The 14259-nt window shown below is 41.2% G+C and overlaps 1 protein-coding gene across 1 annotated transcript; it reads right to left on the bottom strand.

The window, feature by feature from the left end:
* Window positions 1-872: 872 nt before the first annotated feature.
* LOC115434465 (fibroblast growth factor-binding protein 2-like) lies at window positions 873-13506 on the bottom strand. The gene is made up of 3 exons (XM_030156428.1): window positions 13463-13506; window positions 2269-2542; window positions 873-1351 (listed from the first exon to the last, which is right to left on the bottom strand). The coding sequence occupies exons 2-3, from the start codon at window positions 2535-2537 to the stop codon at window positions 922-924; spliced, it is 699 nt and encodes a 232-aa protein (XP_030012288.1). The 5' UTR covers window positions 2538-2542; window positions 13463-13506; the 3' UTR covers window positions 873-921.
* Between the last annotated feature and the right edge of the window lie 753 nt (window positions 13507-14259).

Genomic DNA, 14259 nt, shown 5'->3' with positions numbered 1-14259 from the left:
ATATTGTTAAAATTGCACTTAGTTTTCTTAAGAAATTTCAGTTTGTTCATTATATTCACATTATTTTAAAGGATAGTTGATAGATGTAAACATTTTGATCGCATAATTTTACTTTTTTCACTCTAAAACATAGAGGAAAGTTTGGAGTTGACATTATTTATATATTATTATGTTATTATTTCACTGGTCCGGCCCACTTCAGATCAAGTTTAGCTTAACCCTTTCATGCCATGAATAATGAAAAAAAAGTATCTAATTTTTTTATTTTATTTTTTTAATTACTCAAAATAAGCTAAAATTGACATACATAGTGAATTTTTTAAAAGAAAAATATGGTTTTATTAGAAGATGGTTAACCTCCTGAGACCCAGGAAAGTACAAGTTTTGGCTTTTTTAATTAAATAATTGCCTATAGTGTAAACATCATGATTGCAAACAGTTTTTCAGATGCATTTTTTAAATATTTTTATGGAATGTCCTTTGCGGTGGACAGGGTTTCTTTTTCTTTTCTTTTTCTTTTTTTTTTTTTTTTTTTTTAAGGCTGTGAACTTTGTCCACAAACAGTAAACTCATAGCTGGGTCTTAGGAGGTTAACTTTAGGAGATCACAGAACAGTCCAAATTCTAAAATCAGCATGATCTTTTATTTCCATTGTATTTCTTAGGGTCTATAGAGACTGCCCCCATGTGGTTTGGAGAATATTGCCTTTATAACCCTTTGGGAAGTGAACTTAAACTGTGTGTCCATAAATGTGGACGTCATCCATGAAAGGGTTAATGTGGCCTCTGAACTAACATGAGTTTGACACTCCTGCTTTAAAACCACATTTACATGTAATTTTTTTTTGCTTATTTTTCATATTGTGAATCATCTTTTGGAAATAATGTGAAATGAAGTGTAGATTTTTTTTTTTTAAACTCATCAGCCCTCAAAAAACCTGACAAAGAATGAGCAGACGGAGTGCCACCCCTGGCTGCAGTAGCTCTGCACCGGCTCCATGTCATTCACCACCCCCTCCTCATCAAAACCAGTCCTCTCCTCTCTCTTCTTCTTCTCTTCTTCCTCATCTTCTTCCTTCTTCTTCTTGTCTGCCTTCCCTCCGTCCGAGTTCTTCCTGGGCGCCACCCCCTTCTTTTTCCCGGCCTTTTTATCGTCGTCTCCGCTGTGTTGGGCTAGCTTCATGTGGGCTTCAGCTGGTGCCTTCTTGCAGGTCTTGGCCTTCAGGACTTTCTCTCCTTCGCAGGCGTTCTGCCTCTTCTTCAGTTTCCCCACCAGTTGCTTCCAGTACTGACTGGATTTAACCCCGTAGGCCTGGCAAAGGTCTGGCTTACCAGCGTAGCGACACCAGTACCTGGAAGGAAAGGAGGAAGAACAAAGAAGAGCAGTGAATAAAGAAGTGATCAGCTAAAGCAATAAGTACCAAGGTTCTAATAGTTTTGGATTTTTCATTATAGTTTAGTTTTATTTAGTTTTGACTTTTTTTTTTTCTAATTCAGTTTTAATTAGTTTTTAGAGCAGGTTTGCTAGTTTTTATTAGTTTTCGTTATTTTCTAAATGCTTAGTTTTAGTTTGGTTTTAGTTTTTTTAATATCTTTTCTCTTCTTCTCCGTCATATTCAAATAAATCCCAGACAGGACTCTGCTGCTTTCTCCCAACTTTAGTCTCCATGTTTCCAGGTAGAGTGGGGACCAGAAGACGACTGGAAACCACAAGTGAACACAAGAGACGGACCCTGAAATATCATATGGTGCCAGCAGAAAAAATTGCTTGAGGGAAATAAATAAAAGTTTAATAAATAAATAAAAGGTAACATTAATAAACTAGAAAAGCACTTGGAGAGTGCGGACCTCCGCCAAGGCGGATCAGTGCCCCCCTGGATCACCACCAAAATGTAATCATTTGTTCCTTGTGCCAGTATCAACATTTCCTGAAATTTTCATCCAAATCCGTCCATACATTTTTGAGTTATCTTGCACACAGACAGACAAACCAACGCTGACAAAAACATAACCTCCTTGGCTGAAGAAAGGAAAAATCCAAACTATTATAACCTTGGTAGGGGAAATGTCAGTGATTTTACAGATGTTACTTTTTCAGTTTTATATGGACTGTGTTGACCCCTTTTCACCAAGACAACACCATTCACATCAGCATTTTCATAATGTTTCATCATAAGAGTCTTCAGTTGACACTGAGGTTGCTTGGTTAAATTCTCTTGGACTTTTTATAGAAGATGGTCCACGCTCAGCTGGCCTTCATTCCATTCACCTGTGCTGCTCTGCGGTCTCGGTGGTGCAGTTCACCATCAGGCTCACCAGGCCTTCACCAGATGTTTGCCAGATACAGCGGTGCCCATCCTTAGTGCTCAGTTCTCCAGACCCGGGGACTGAGCGGTTCCGGGGTCTCTTGGCTGGTACTGGTGACGGCGGGGGCTCCCGGGGTTTTTCAGGTTTTCCCTGACCGGGTTGTCGCTTGGCCTCGGTGAGGGATGGGAGGCAGAGGAGGAGGAAGAGGAAGCTGAAGGGCAGGATGGTCATGGTCACTGTATGGAGAGAGGTTTTACATGTTGAAACATTTGGCAAAAGTTACAAGTAGGGATGTAACGATTACCGGTGTAAGGATAAACCGTGGTAAAATTGCAGATGATTAGTATTACCATTTAAATTCTAATTATCATGATAACCGTGTTTGATTACCACACTTTTCTGGAGAAAACGCCTATGTAAAGATATGCTTTTGTGTGAAATATTTGAGTATAGTTTTAATTTATTACAATTTTTGATTTTCTATACCTAATATTTGGAACCAATATTCACTTTTAAAGTCTTTGAAAAGGTTCGTTAAGCACCTTTGTGTTATTTATGCAATAAATTATGTACATTTTTCAAATTGGATTTTATATATTTTTGTTGTGTTTTCTGGCCTTTTATGTTTTTATAGTAGGTTAAAGTGAAAAAAATAATAGGCAGATGATATAGATGATGTGCTGAAAAAAAGATCCCAAACATGGGTATAAATACATTTGTTTATATAGTATATAAAGGCAAAATCAAAAGGACTGACAAACAGACAAAATGGGCTCAGACCACTAAGGGTTAATATTTGAATGTTTCTGCAACAGAAGGTAGATTGTGCCAATTGTTTTATTTATTCATTTATTTTTCAAAATACAACTTGGTTAAATTATTTCAGTGTGTGTATCAGTACTTTTTGAACATTTTGAGCACAATTTCAACAATACTACAATAATAATGATAACCGTGATAATTTTGGTCTCAATAACTGTGATATGAAATTTTCTTATCGTTACAGTCCCGTAAAATTGAAAAAAGAAACAGGGTGAATAATTAGTTTTCTTCATCCTAATACGATCACACTGCCTAGTTTTAGTGTTGGCACATTAGTAGTAGTGAGCTGCCGTTGAGGGTTAGAGTTAGGGTCTCAGACCAACTCCAGATTTTCATCAGTACTTTGGTCAGGGGCATCAGCAGGACAATTAACCGATATGTACCTTTTTTTTTTTTTTTAAAGAATATATTTATTAAATTTTCATTTTTCAAAACAACACAAAACAAAACAAGTGTTCAGAGAACGCAAACCTCCGCCAAGCACCCTGAACGCTGTGCATGTGTGGATCGACTATTTCTGTTTAAATTCAACAGTTTCCAGGTTGTTCCATACAGCAGAAAAAGTTGCAGCTTGGTCCTAGTCATGTGTCTGTCAAATTATATTAAATTCCAATCAATATTTGTTGAGTTCTAATGAAAAATGTGTGGTAAATGGGATTTTCAATGTTAAATGTAAATGTCCACAGAGTCCACATTCCACAGTGGATGTGGACAATTTTGTGCCAGATACAAGATATTGTTCTAAGCTACAGGTGGATCAAATTTGAGGCTAATCGGAGTCATTTTGAATTTTTTATGAATTTTGGACAATTGCTCAATGATGAGAGATAGGAAAATTGTAGATTTTGTGACCTTGCTGTGACCTTGAACTTTGATCTAGTTGGCCCAAAATGTAATGGGTTGGTCCCAGGGCCTAGGCCTATCTGTGGGGAAGATTTGGTAAAGATGGTTGGAATAGTTTTCCCGTAAAGTTGCTACCAAACAAACAAAGTGATCACAGTACCTCCTGGCAGAGGTAACAAAACAGCTCAGCACCACAGTCAACACAAAACTACAGATTCACAGTCAGCATAGAGACAGATTCTCATCACATTCATATCTATACAATCAAACAAAAAGTCCATTCAAGAGCAGATGAAAGCTCCAGACAGACGGGGCTCTGCACAGCTCCACTACTTCCTGAACTTCAGGTGGGTCCTTTATTTCCTGTCTTTCATTATTGGATACACTGGTGTGTCCAAGTGTGTCTGATTAATCAGTAGTCACAACAAGAAGTAGCAGACACACCTGGATTAATCAGTGTGTCCAATAATGAAAGACAGGAAATAAAGGACCCACCTGTAGTTCAGGAAGTACTGGGCTGTGCAGAGACTCCATTGAACAGAACTGACAGAATGTACCTGTTTTTAATAGTAGGACAAACTGGATGACCTGCAGGAAACCCACACGTTGTAGACACATGAGGCATTCATCAGAAAGATGACATTCTGACTGGGAATTGTACAAGGAACCTCTTAACTGTCAGATGGAAGTGTTAACTGCACCGCCCAAATTCTATGGATGTTGTATAATTTGTTCCTGGACATTCTGGCCCTATTCAGACCAGGTATTAAGATCCATCTAAGCAAATTCAGTGACATGTTCAGAGTCAATGCAATGTCTGAACACACTGAGAATGTCTTTGATGTGCAATATTTTAATGTAGATAGTTGAATTCTTAAGTTTAATCACATATTAGTCCAGTGTTTCTCAACCTTGGGGTTGGGACCCCACATGGAGTCGCCTGGAGTTCATATGGGGTCACCTGAAATTTCTGGTAATTGATAAAAATGAAAAAAAAAAAAAAAAAAATTACTAATAAAAAAATGTATGTTGTGTTGACAGAGACAATCCCAATCCATAAAAGACAAACTCTGAGTCTGAAACTGCGGCACTGTGGTTCTGTTTATCTGTCAAATGTTCATTGTGGTCAGTTTCAGATGCTGCAGCTCTTTCATAATTCATAGTTTGAGTTCTTGTTTGTTCAGTATTAATTGTCCTCCTTGTAAATCCAAGCTGAACTGACTGTACAGATCCTGACCAAGGAAAATAACATTCCCCCTTTGTGCAGTAATCTACACCTGGATTTACTGCCTCCGTCCATAATAATATACATTATATAGACTACATGTCCTCTAAAATTAATGTTTATTTGCAACATAGTATAGCAAATTATTACATGATCAAAAACAAATTAATTTTAGCAAAAAAAAAAAGTTTCAGTTTTGAATGTCTGGGGTCGCCAGAAATTTGTGATGTTAAAATGGGGTCACGAGTAAAAAAAAAAAAAAAAAAAAAAAAAAAAAGGTTGGAAACCACTGTATAGTCAGTATGGTTAGGATTCCTTTGTGTCACTAGATTTCTTTGTGTCACTGGTTAGTGGTAAAGTTCTTAGGATGGGTCAGGTCACATCTTGGTCAACAAACTAAACTGACAGATTTATGAACACAGGACTTAGGTTTTACCTTAGACACACTTTAAATACACATGCCTACATACGATTGTAATAATAGGAGATAAGAGGTAAACACTGTCAATATGGGGTTTTACACAGAGTTGAGGTATCGCATCTGTTTGACTTTAGAGTCAGATGACACCAGTCCATTTTCTGTGACCCAGCCCACCTATAGCAGAAGGGGGTCAGCCCAGAGTTTGAAGATCAGTTTAAAAGGAGTATAAAAGTGATGTGCGTTGGAATGTCTGGATCCATTTCCTGCTTGGGGTGGATCCTCAATGCAGAGTCATACTTTGCACTTTGTTTGTGGTCAGATAAGCCAAATTAAATTTATAAAGATGAGATCTAAAAGAATCCGGACTTTTTCTTGGAGCTTCCACCAAAAGAACATGTTATCATATCAACGTGTTATATGACAGAGTCCTTTTCCGATCACTTGGGGCACATGTGGAGGTGGTGTGGCCCAGAACAGGAGTGTGAACAGGTATGAGTCAAAGGACAGACGGAAGAACTGAATACTCTGCTGATGTGCTCTGTATAACTACAGATGATGTATTGTACTCAATGCTAACATAACATATGATGTTATAACTCACTGTGCTAAATCCACTTTAATGTTAACATGCTAAAGGTGTGTAATTTCTTATCCATCATCCCCTCATAATGACTTTTAAGTTACTGAAATATTTGGATCAAAACAACACACACACACCCATCACGTGAGAGTAAATTATTCAGGATGACGTGGGTTCAAACCTGTTCTACTGCTTCAGAACAGATCCGAAACACAAGGCACAATCAATCTTTAATTATTTCCTTTAAGGCAAATGCGTCAGTGCAGCATCAACCACAAACTGGGCGGTGCAGTGGGGTAGTAGTTAACACTTCCACCTTACAACAATGTTCTGTGTTGAGTGTATCTGTTCCTCTGGGTCCATCAGTTTCCATTAAAAACAGGTGCATAGAGGGTAATTCTCCTGTCGGTGCCCCTGTTATAACACACTATTCCTGAGGCATGCTAATGCTAATGCTAGGTACTGAGTGTGGGGTTAAATGCAGAGATGGAATTTCAGGATAATAGGATGGTAAACGATGATAAAGGATGATAAAGCAAGTTAATTTGTAACTTTAAAATTATCCAAATGATAAATCAGCTACTTCAGAATGAAAAATGATTGTGAGTGTTGCAGTGTTGCATTCCTCTGCATCAATAACCCCAGAGGATCAGTGACATGAGGGTTAAATGTAAAAAGAAAAAAAAAGGACAAAGGCCAGCAGAGAATGGGGGGGTTAGTGTCAGTCAGCAGCTTATTTAAAACCAGCCAAGCGTCAGAAATACCCCCCCAGGAAGAGGGCAGACCGGACATGTAGCTGTCAAACAACAGGCAGGGGAGGGGCTACAGTCTTCCACAGAAACATATCTAAAACTTACTGGGAAAAGTAAAATCACATTCCTTTAAAGCTGAGACTTTTTTTATCAATTCATTCTTACATTCTGTTTGTATTTTTCAAAGTTCAAAGGTCATGTAAATGTTCAGTATGTACAGTTGGCACATGGTGTCCATGTTATTGTAGGAGCAGCTCATTTGTCATTTGTTGATGTTTGCTGTTGTTGCTGTAGAAGTGTTTCTCAACAGGGGCGGTACCGGCCCTCAGGGGGCGTTTGGACACCGTCGGGGGTGTTTGGAACGAGAAAGCTGAGAGGAGGGCGCTGAGACCGAAATGGGGGGGGGGGGGGGGGGGTTATGGAGAAGGCTCATGATGACGTAAAGGGGTATTTGTTGAAAAAAGGCTGACAGCCACTGCTGTAGAAGAACAATGAACAAGCAGTGTAGAAGTGAAGAAGGATCCTAAAGACCCAGTCCACCACATAGAAATCATCCAGGCTTTCATCATGGATGAGAGAATTATCTTAGAACCAGACTCAGCAAATGCCAAGAAATGACCTACTGTCAGTACAAAAGAAGCTTCACAGAAGCACACAGACATGTGCAGATCGGAGCGATTCTCACTCCAGTGTCGTCACATTCTGCTGCTTGGTTGCAGACTGGATATGGTGGACTTAAAGGTGCAGGAGACTTTCGTCACTAATTTTTCATCAAATCTGTCAAACCTCAGTCATATCCTCAGTATCACAAATCTGTAAGTCTTTCTGTGGTCACTCATCTGAATCTCCTGCATCACGGTGAACAGTTTCTTAGTTCCATCCACCAAAAACAAACCATGTGTTTACAAACAGAGCTGGAAGGGAACTTGGGCATCTGAGGAATATTGTCGCAATGTGTATTGTGGGAAAGGGCGGTTCACACAGCCGCCTGGCAGCGGCAGTGGCAGCACAACCATATGATATTACGTGGATGAAACAAACACAACGCGGAAACGGCTGAAACGCCGAAACAGCTGGAGGAATATGCATAGAGGGAAGGGAGCTCCTGCTGTTTCTGCGTTGTGTCTGTAGCAGCTGCTGTCAGGCGGCTGCGCGAGCCTTCACTTATGTTTATGTTTACGCATTTGGCAGACGCTTTTTTCCAAAGCGACTTACAGGGGAAAACCAATTAAATCACTCAATCAATCAAATTTTATTTATATAGTGCCAGATCACAAAAAAGTTATCTCTTGACATTTTATATATAGAGTTGGTCAAAACCAGACTCTAAGTCAATTCTACAGAAACCAACAGAATCCTCCTGGAGCAAACACTTGTGACTGGTGACAGTGGCGAGGAAAAACTTCCCTTTAACAGCAGAAACCTCGAGCAGACCCAGACTCCTGGAGGATGGCCGTCTGCCTTGACCAGTTGGGGTTAAAGAGAGAGAGTAGAGAAGGGGAAAAAGAGAGAGCGATAGAGATAGGGATGGGGGGAGGGGGGAGTAGGGGGAGACACATGGAGGCGGTTGAGGATAAGTGAGTGGTGATGATGAGGCAGGGAAGAGGCCGGACCACCGCAGCAGGTCCAGAGATAATCGTGAAAGAATCTGTGGTTATCCTGGGAAAACCTTATTAGAATATTTAAAATGGAATGTTTGGAAGTGCTAGGACAGGAGGTGCTCTCGGAAGAGCTGGGTCTGCAGGAGCTTCTTGAAGATAGGCAGGGATGACTCTGTTCTTGTAGCACTTGGTAGAGCGTTCCACCAACGTGGAACGACCCATGAAAGAGCCTGGATTGTCTTGTACAAGGTCTGGGGACCACCAGACTACGTTCCCCAGACGAGCGGAGTGGTCGTGGGGCGACATAAGCTTTTATTAGTGCACCTAAGTAGACAGGAGCAGACCCACTGAGAATTTTGTAGGCTAGGATTAAAGATTTGAATTTGATGCGGGCAGCTATGGGTAGCCAGTGTAACTCAATGAGTAAGGGGGTGACATGTGCCCTTTTAGGCTGATTGAAGACCAGACGCGCTGCTGCATTCTGGACCATCTGTAGTGGTTTGACAACACAAGCTGGGAGGCCCGTTAGAAGAGCATTGCAGTAGTCAAGACGGGAGATAACCATAGTCTGCACCAGGAGCTGGGTGGCCTGTTGGGTTAGGTATGGCCTGATCTTTCTTAGGTTGAACAGAGTGAAACGGCATGATCGGGTGACAGAGGCAACGTGATCCGTGAAGGTCAACTGATTATCAATCATGACTCCCAAGTTACGTACTACACTGGTAGGAGCCAGAGGTATGGAGTCAATAGTGATGGAGATGTCCAGCTGTATGGTTGGCTTAGCTGGGAAGACCAGCAGTTCAGTTTTGGACATGTTCAGCTGAAGGTGATGGGCTTTCATCCATGCAGATATGTCAGAGAGACAATCTGAGATCCGCACTGAGACTGTGGAGTCATCAGGTGGGAATGACAGATAGAGCTGGGTATCATCACCATAGCAATGATATGAGAAGCTGTGTGAGTGGATGATCTGACCGAGTGAGGTGGTGTATATGGCAAAAAGGAGGGGGCCCAACACAGAGCCTTGGGGGACCCCCGTGGTGAGGCGGTGAACTGCTGATGTGTGCCCTAGCCAGGACACACTGAAGGACGACCAGTAAGGTAAGATTGAAACCAGGAGTGTGCGTGGCCTGTGATGCCCATGTTCCAGAGTATGGATAACAGGATATCATGATTGACAGTGTCAAATGCTGCTGATAAGTCCAGTAGAATGAGTACTGAAGACTTGGCTGCTGCTCTAGCCTCTTTCAAGGCTTCTGTCACAGACAACAGAGCCGTTTCAGTGGAGTGGCCGATTTTGAAGCCAGATTGGTTGATGTCCAAGGAGGTTATTTGGGAGAGGAATTCTGTGACCTGTTTGAAAACAGCCCTTTCGATGGTCTTAGAAAGGTATGGGAGGAGTGAGACTGGTCGATAATTCTCCACTTGAGTGGGGGTGAGGGAAGGTTTCACTTCCCACAATGCACGTCACAGACAGAGCCAAAGGCAGGATACACTCAAATCACAGAAGAATGCACTGAGCATGTGCATGAGGTTATGTCTGGGGTTTTCTTCTTGTGGTCACGTGGTACTATGACATCATTGTTTCCAAAAAGTGGTGTTTTGCCTATCCATGCGCCACAGCCAGGGCAGTGTTATGAGATTTTTCTGCTCTGCCACCTGCTCTCCAAAAGTATCGTTTCAGGGCACCGACAATGCCGGTGTCATGTGGACGAAAGGCCCAAACCATATTAAACTTTTGTGGATTGGCATAATTTTGTTGTCATGTGGTAGAGCCTTTAATAAGTGAAAACATGGTCCCTCCGTAAACTCTCTTCACTGATAAGTTCTCAAGACAACAGAAGCTGGATACCCACTGTGTCAGCTTTAATTGACAGCTCTGTCTGGCAGCTCATTCACCTGCTAAATTTGTTTTTGTTCACTAGCTAGGCCATGAAATAACTTGTTAGACAGTACTTGATGAAGTTGACTACTTTTACTGAGTCTGTAAGCTAGCACTTAGCAGTAGCTCACCTCTGACTCCCTGGGCTTACGTAGTTGTGACACTCTTGTCCAGATACAGCAGAAGCTCACACTATGAGTTTAATTCATTTCATGATTGAGCTCGTTTAGCGATTAGTCATTTTACAAATTAATTTTTCTATTGAAATTAATCCAGCCTCCCAAAACCACCCAAAAAACCTTTTACAGGGGTTTTAAAACAGAAAAATGCAGTTAGAAAGAAAATAACAGTTATAGAAACATAATAAAAGATAATGCAAAAGAAATAAACTAGTTTTATTAACTTATTTACCTTAAAGATGAGACGATCTGTGCTCAAGGAAGAAGGAGGAGGAGAATTATTGTTTGGAGGAGAATCTCCTTCTATTGAAACATCAGGTAAAACAATTTCTGGCGTTTTCCTCTTTCATTTAATTTGGCTTTTTGGCCTGACTTTCTTCGCTGTCCACTCTTGCAGGTCCTTTCATTGAAACCCTATCAAACCTATCAGCTCAGTGCTAGCTAGCGGTGGCTAGTATGAATCTCGCTTGTACTGCGCATTTCCACTCGTATTTCAAGACAGAAATACTCACAAGCCACCGCCTGAAAATCAGGTTACTCGTCCAGTGGTGCACGTGGACTTCGAGGTTCTACTGTGTTGTCACTTGTGCAACCACCAAATCCAACAGCTGGTTTCAAATTAAAGCTTAGCAACCAGTGACATGACAGGTCTGTCCACTCATTACCCAGCCAGCATGTCCATGTGGGCCCCAGAAGGGTTCCATGTGGGCTGCATATAAGGGTCCCATGTGGGTTCGTCTGCAGTTTCCATGGTGACCCCACATGTGTTTGACCAGATCAGAATTAGAGATCTAAATATCTCATATCATTTATTCTTCACACTATTTATCCCACAATATTTATCTTTCATGTCATTTGCACAACTTAAATTTTATGTTTTACAAATGTCTTAATTTGCAATACTTTTTATTTTTTAATGTAAATAACTGTCTTTTACTGATATTGGTTGTTTTACTGATATTGGTTGTCTGTCTGTAAATTCTTGCACTGAACCTAAGAGCTCTACCTCAGTTTTGTTGTACTGGGTAAATGACATAAGAGATTCTGATTCTGATTCTGATATAGTCAAACACATGTGGGGTCACCATGGAAACTGCGGACAAACCCACATGGGACCCTTATATGCAGCCCACTGTAACCCTTTTGGGGCCCACATGGACATGCTGAATGGGTATGTACAGTCTATGGTAGGGTCAGGAACCCTGGTCTTCGACGGCCACTATCCTGCATGTTTTAGACGTTTTCCTCTTCCAACACCCCTGACAGTCGTTATCAGGCTTCTGCAGAACTTGATGATAGGCTTTTTCAGTTGAATCAGGTTCGTTGGAAGAGGTGAGACATGTAAAACATGCAGGATAGTGGCTCTTGAGGACCAGGGTTGCCTGACCCCTGGTCTACAGCTACCATCCACTGTCTGACAAATATTAGCCCTTTTCCACATCACATTCTGTTCTAGGAATATTTCACTTTTATTCTGAAACGTCGTCTGTGTAAATGAAATGGTGGATCATTTGCTCCCACCTCTGTAACTCCTCTGGAGGTAATAACAGAACCCTGATAAAGGTGGAGTCTGGATTCCGGAACGCTATGTAAAAGGAACACCTCTCATTCCACAACTAAGGTGTGACGTTTTGATGACATATTGCGTGTGCGATCCCTACACCGAGGGTATTTAACAACAAGCACAGGCTGTGTACAGTAAACAAACATATCAGCGTGACCAGAAAGATGACAAATTGGGGAGACGCCGAGATCCGCCAGCTGTTGTCACTTCAGGCGGAGGACTCTATCCATGCTAACATTTGCTGTGCTCTGTTCATCCTCCATTGTTGTTTTGAGCCAACACTGCTGTGCTCAGGGTATTTCCAATGTGCAAGTTATACATCAGACTGTTTGTTGCGCTGCGTTAGTTCCCCTTTGATTCCAGAACGCAGGTCCGCTGTGTAAAAGTCCAGCCTGTCTCACCTCTGTCACTCCTTTCGCTGTGGAAATCGGTTACTGACCTTTGATGCAGGAGGCTCAGAAATCAAGTCCCAGTGCAAGTGGTGTCCCTAAATTATTTTATTTAATCTTTTTAATGCCATGTGATCTACCTGTCCCACCTCCACTCCTGGTCTAAATGCACTGTCCAAACTGTCAGTGGAAAAGACACTTGTCAGGAACATGTCTGACTTTAACAACAGTCATAAAAAATGTACAAGTTTGAAGGATAGACATTAAAGTTACATATAAAAAATACATGACTGAAAACACGTGCTGTGTATTTTTTATTATAATTTAAATTAATATTTTAAAATAGTCGTGCATGTACTTTTGTATAGCCTAGTGGTGATATGTGGTTATAGCACAGATGAAAAACTGACTTTGATACTGCGCCACCAAAAAATAATGTCGCTAGCCACCACTGATATATAGATATTAAATATTTAACAGGAAACAGCCGGGAGGCTGGTGCCACACAAAAGAATACTTAAAAATCTCTGAATTTAGAAATTATGTTAGATTTTTTCTCTTTTTGACTTTTAATGTGTGACACTTTTCTTGAAATCAAACTATAAAAAGTGAAACAAACGTATATTGTTGCGGCAGTACAAATGACAGCAGATTTAAGAGCCGTTTCTAGATGATGAAAAACAAAGACAGCGCACCAACAACACAACATAATCCCCCTTCTGGAGCACCCCCACCCTCACCCCCCCCTCCAATCTATGATCAGTAAATAAATAATGACATGGAACAGTGTCAGCGCTCTCATGTACGCTGACAGTTTTAGAATCAGAAATGCAGAGTACAGTTGGTGTGTTGGTTGTTTGGTTGTTGAGTGTGAGCAGAGGCCCGGTGTGTTTCTTACCATGTGACGCTCCGCGGCTCTGAGACGCTGTGAGAACGGAGGGGGCCGCCAGCACTCCTATAATGAGGAGGGGGAGGAGGACGAAAGGAGGATGAAGGAGGAGGAGGAGGGGGGTTTGAGGAATTAGGACTATACCAAGAACTGCCCACCCCAAACTGAAGACCCCTCCCACATCCCCCTCCTCACAAAGCCCTGTGTGTGTGTGTTGTGTGTGTGTGTGTGTGTTGTGTGATAATGGACACACTTGCCAAGGTTTTCTCTCTGTGTGCGACAGTGACGACACCTCCAGGGTTTGGAGGCTTCAGGCTTTACTCTGCTTTGTTCAACTCAATGTTTTTTCTTTGAAAACTGATTTAAAAAAGAAAAAAAAATCAACTTGATCTTCTGGAGGCAACTCCTACATTCTGCCTTAAAAACTAGGACAAAAAACATTTCTACATCTATTTTTTTCTATTTTTCTACATTTACTTTTGTTGTAAACAGAAGGAGGAGCTGCTTTGGGGGTCAGGGTTAGGTGGGGGTGTGGGTGGGGGGTGACTACAACCAAACTCACCAAACTAATGCTAAGTTGTTGGAAACAGAATGGGGCTGACTATAGCTCCATTCAAACAGTATTTTAGGGTTACCTGTTATTGCAGAGGTCCTCTGTGAACTAATTCCCATGTGAATCTCCCAGGTCTGTCATTTGTAAATTCCCTCTTTCAGTAAACACAGACATGCTACAGTATTAGTTCTGAATGAACCAATATCTCTGTGATTGGTGGTGTTTGCCAATTTTAGGATTTTTTTTTTTCCCC

The sequence above is a fragment of the Sphaeramia orbicularis genome, chromosome 15, assembly GCF_902148855.1.
Source record: "Sphaeramia orbicularis chromosome 15, fSphaOr1.1, whole genome shotgun sequence".
NCBI lineage: Eukaryota > Metazoa > Chordata > Actinopteri > Kurtiformes > Apogonidae > Sphaeramia > Sphaeramia orbicularis.
The sequence above is the reverse complement of the archived record's forward strand: the minus strand, read 5'-3'. Positions and strand labels throughout refer to the sequence as shown.

Coding starts and splice junctions, on each gene's coding strand:
- LOC115434465 (XM_030156428.1), bottom strand. CDS start 2,537: ATGACCATCCTGCCCTTCAGCTTCCTCTTCCTCCTCCTCTGCCTCCCA. Junction 1,352..2,268: donor GAGACCGCAGAGCAGCACAG/GTGAATGGAATG, acceptor CTTTCCTTCCAG/GTACTGGTGTCGCTACGCTG.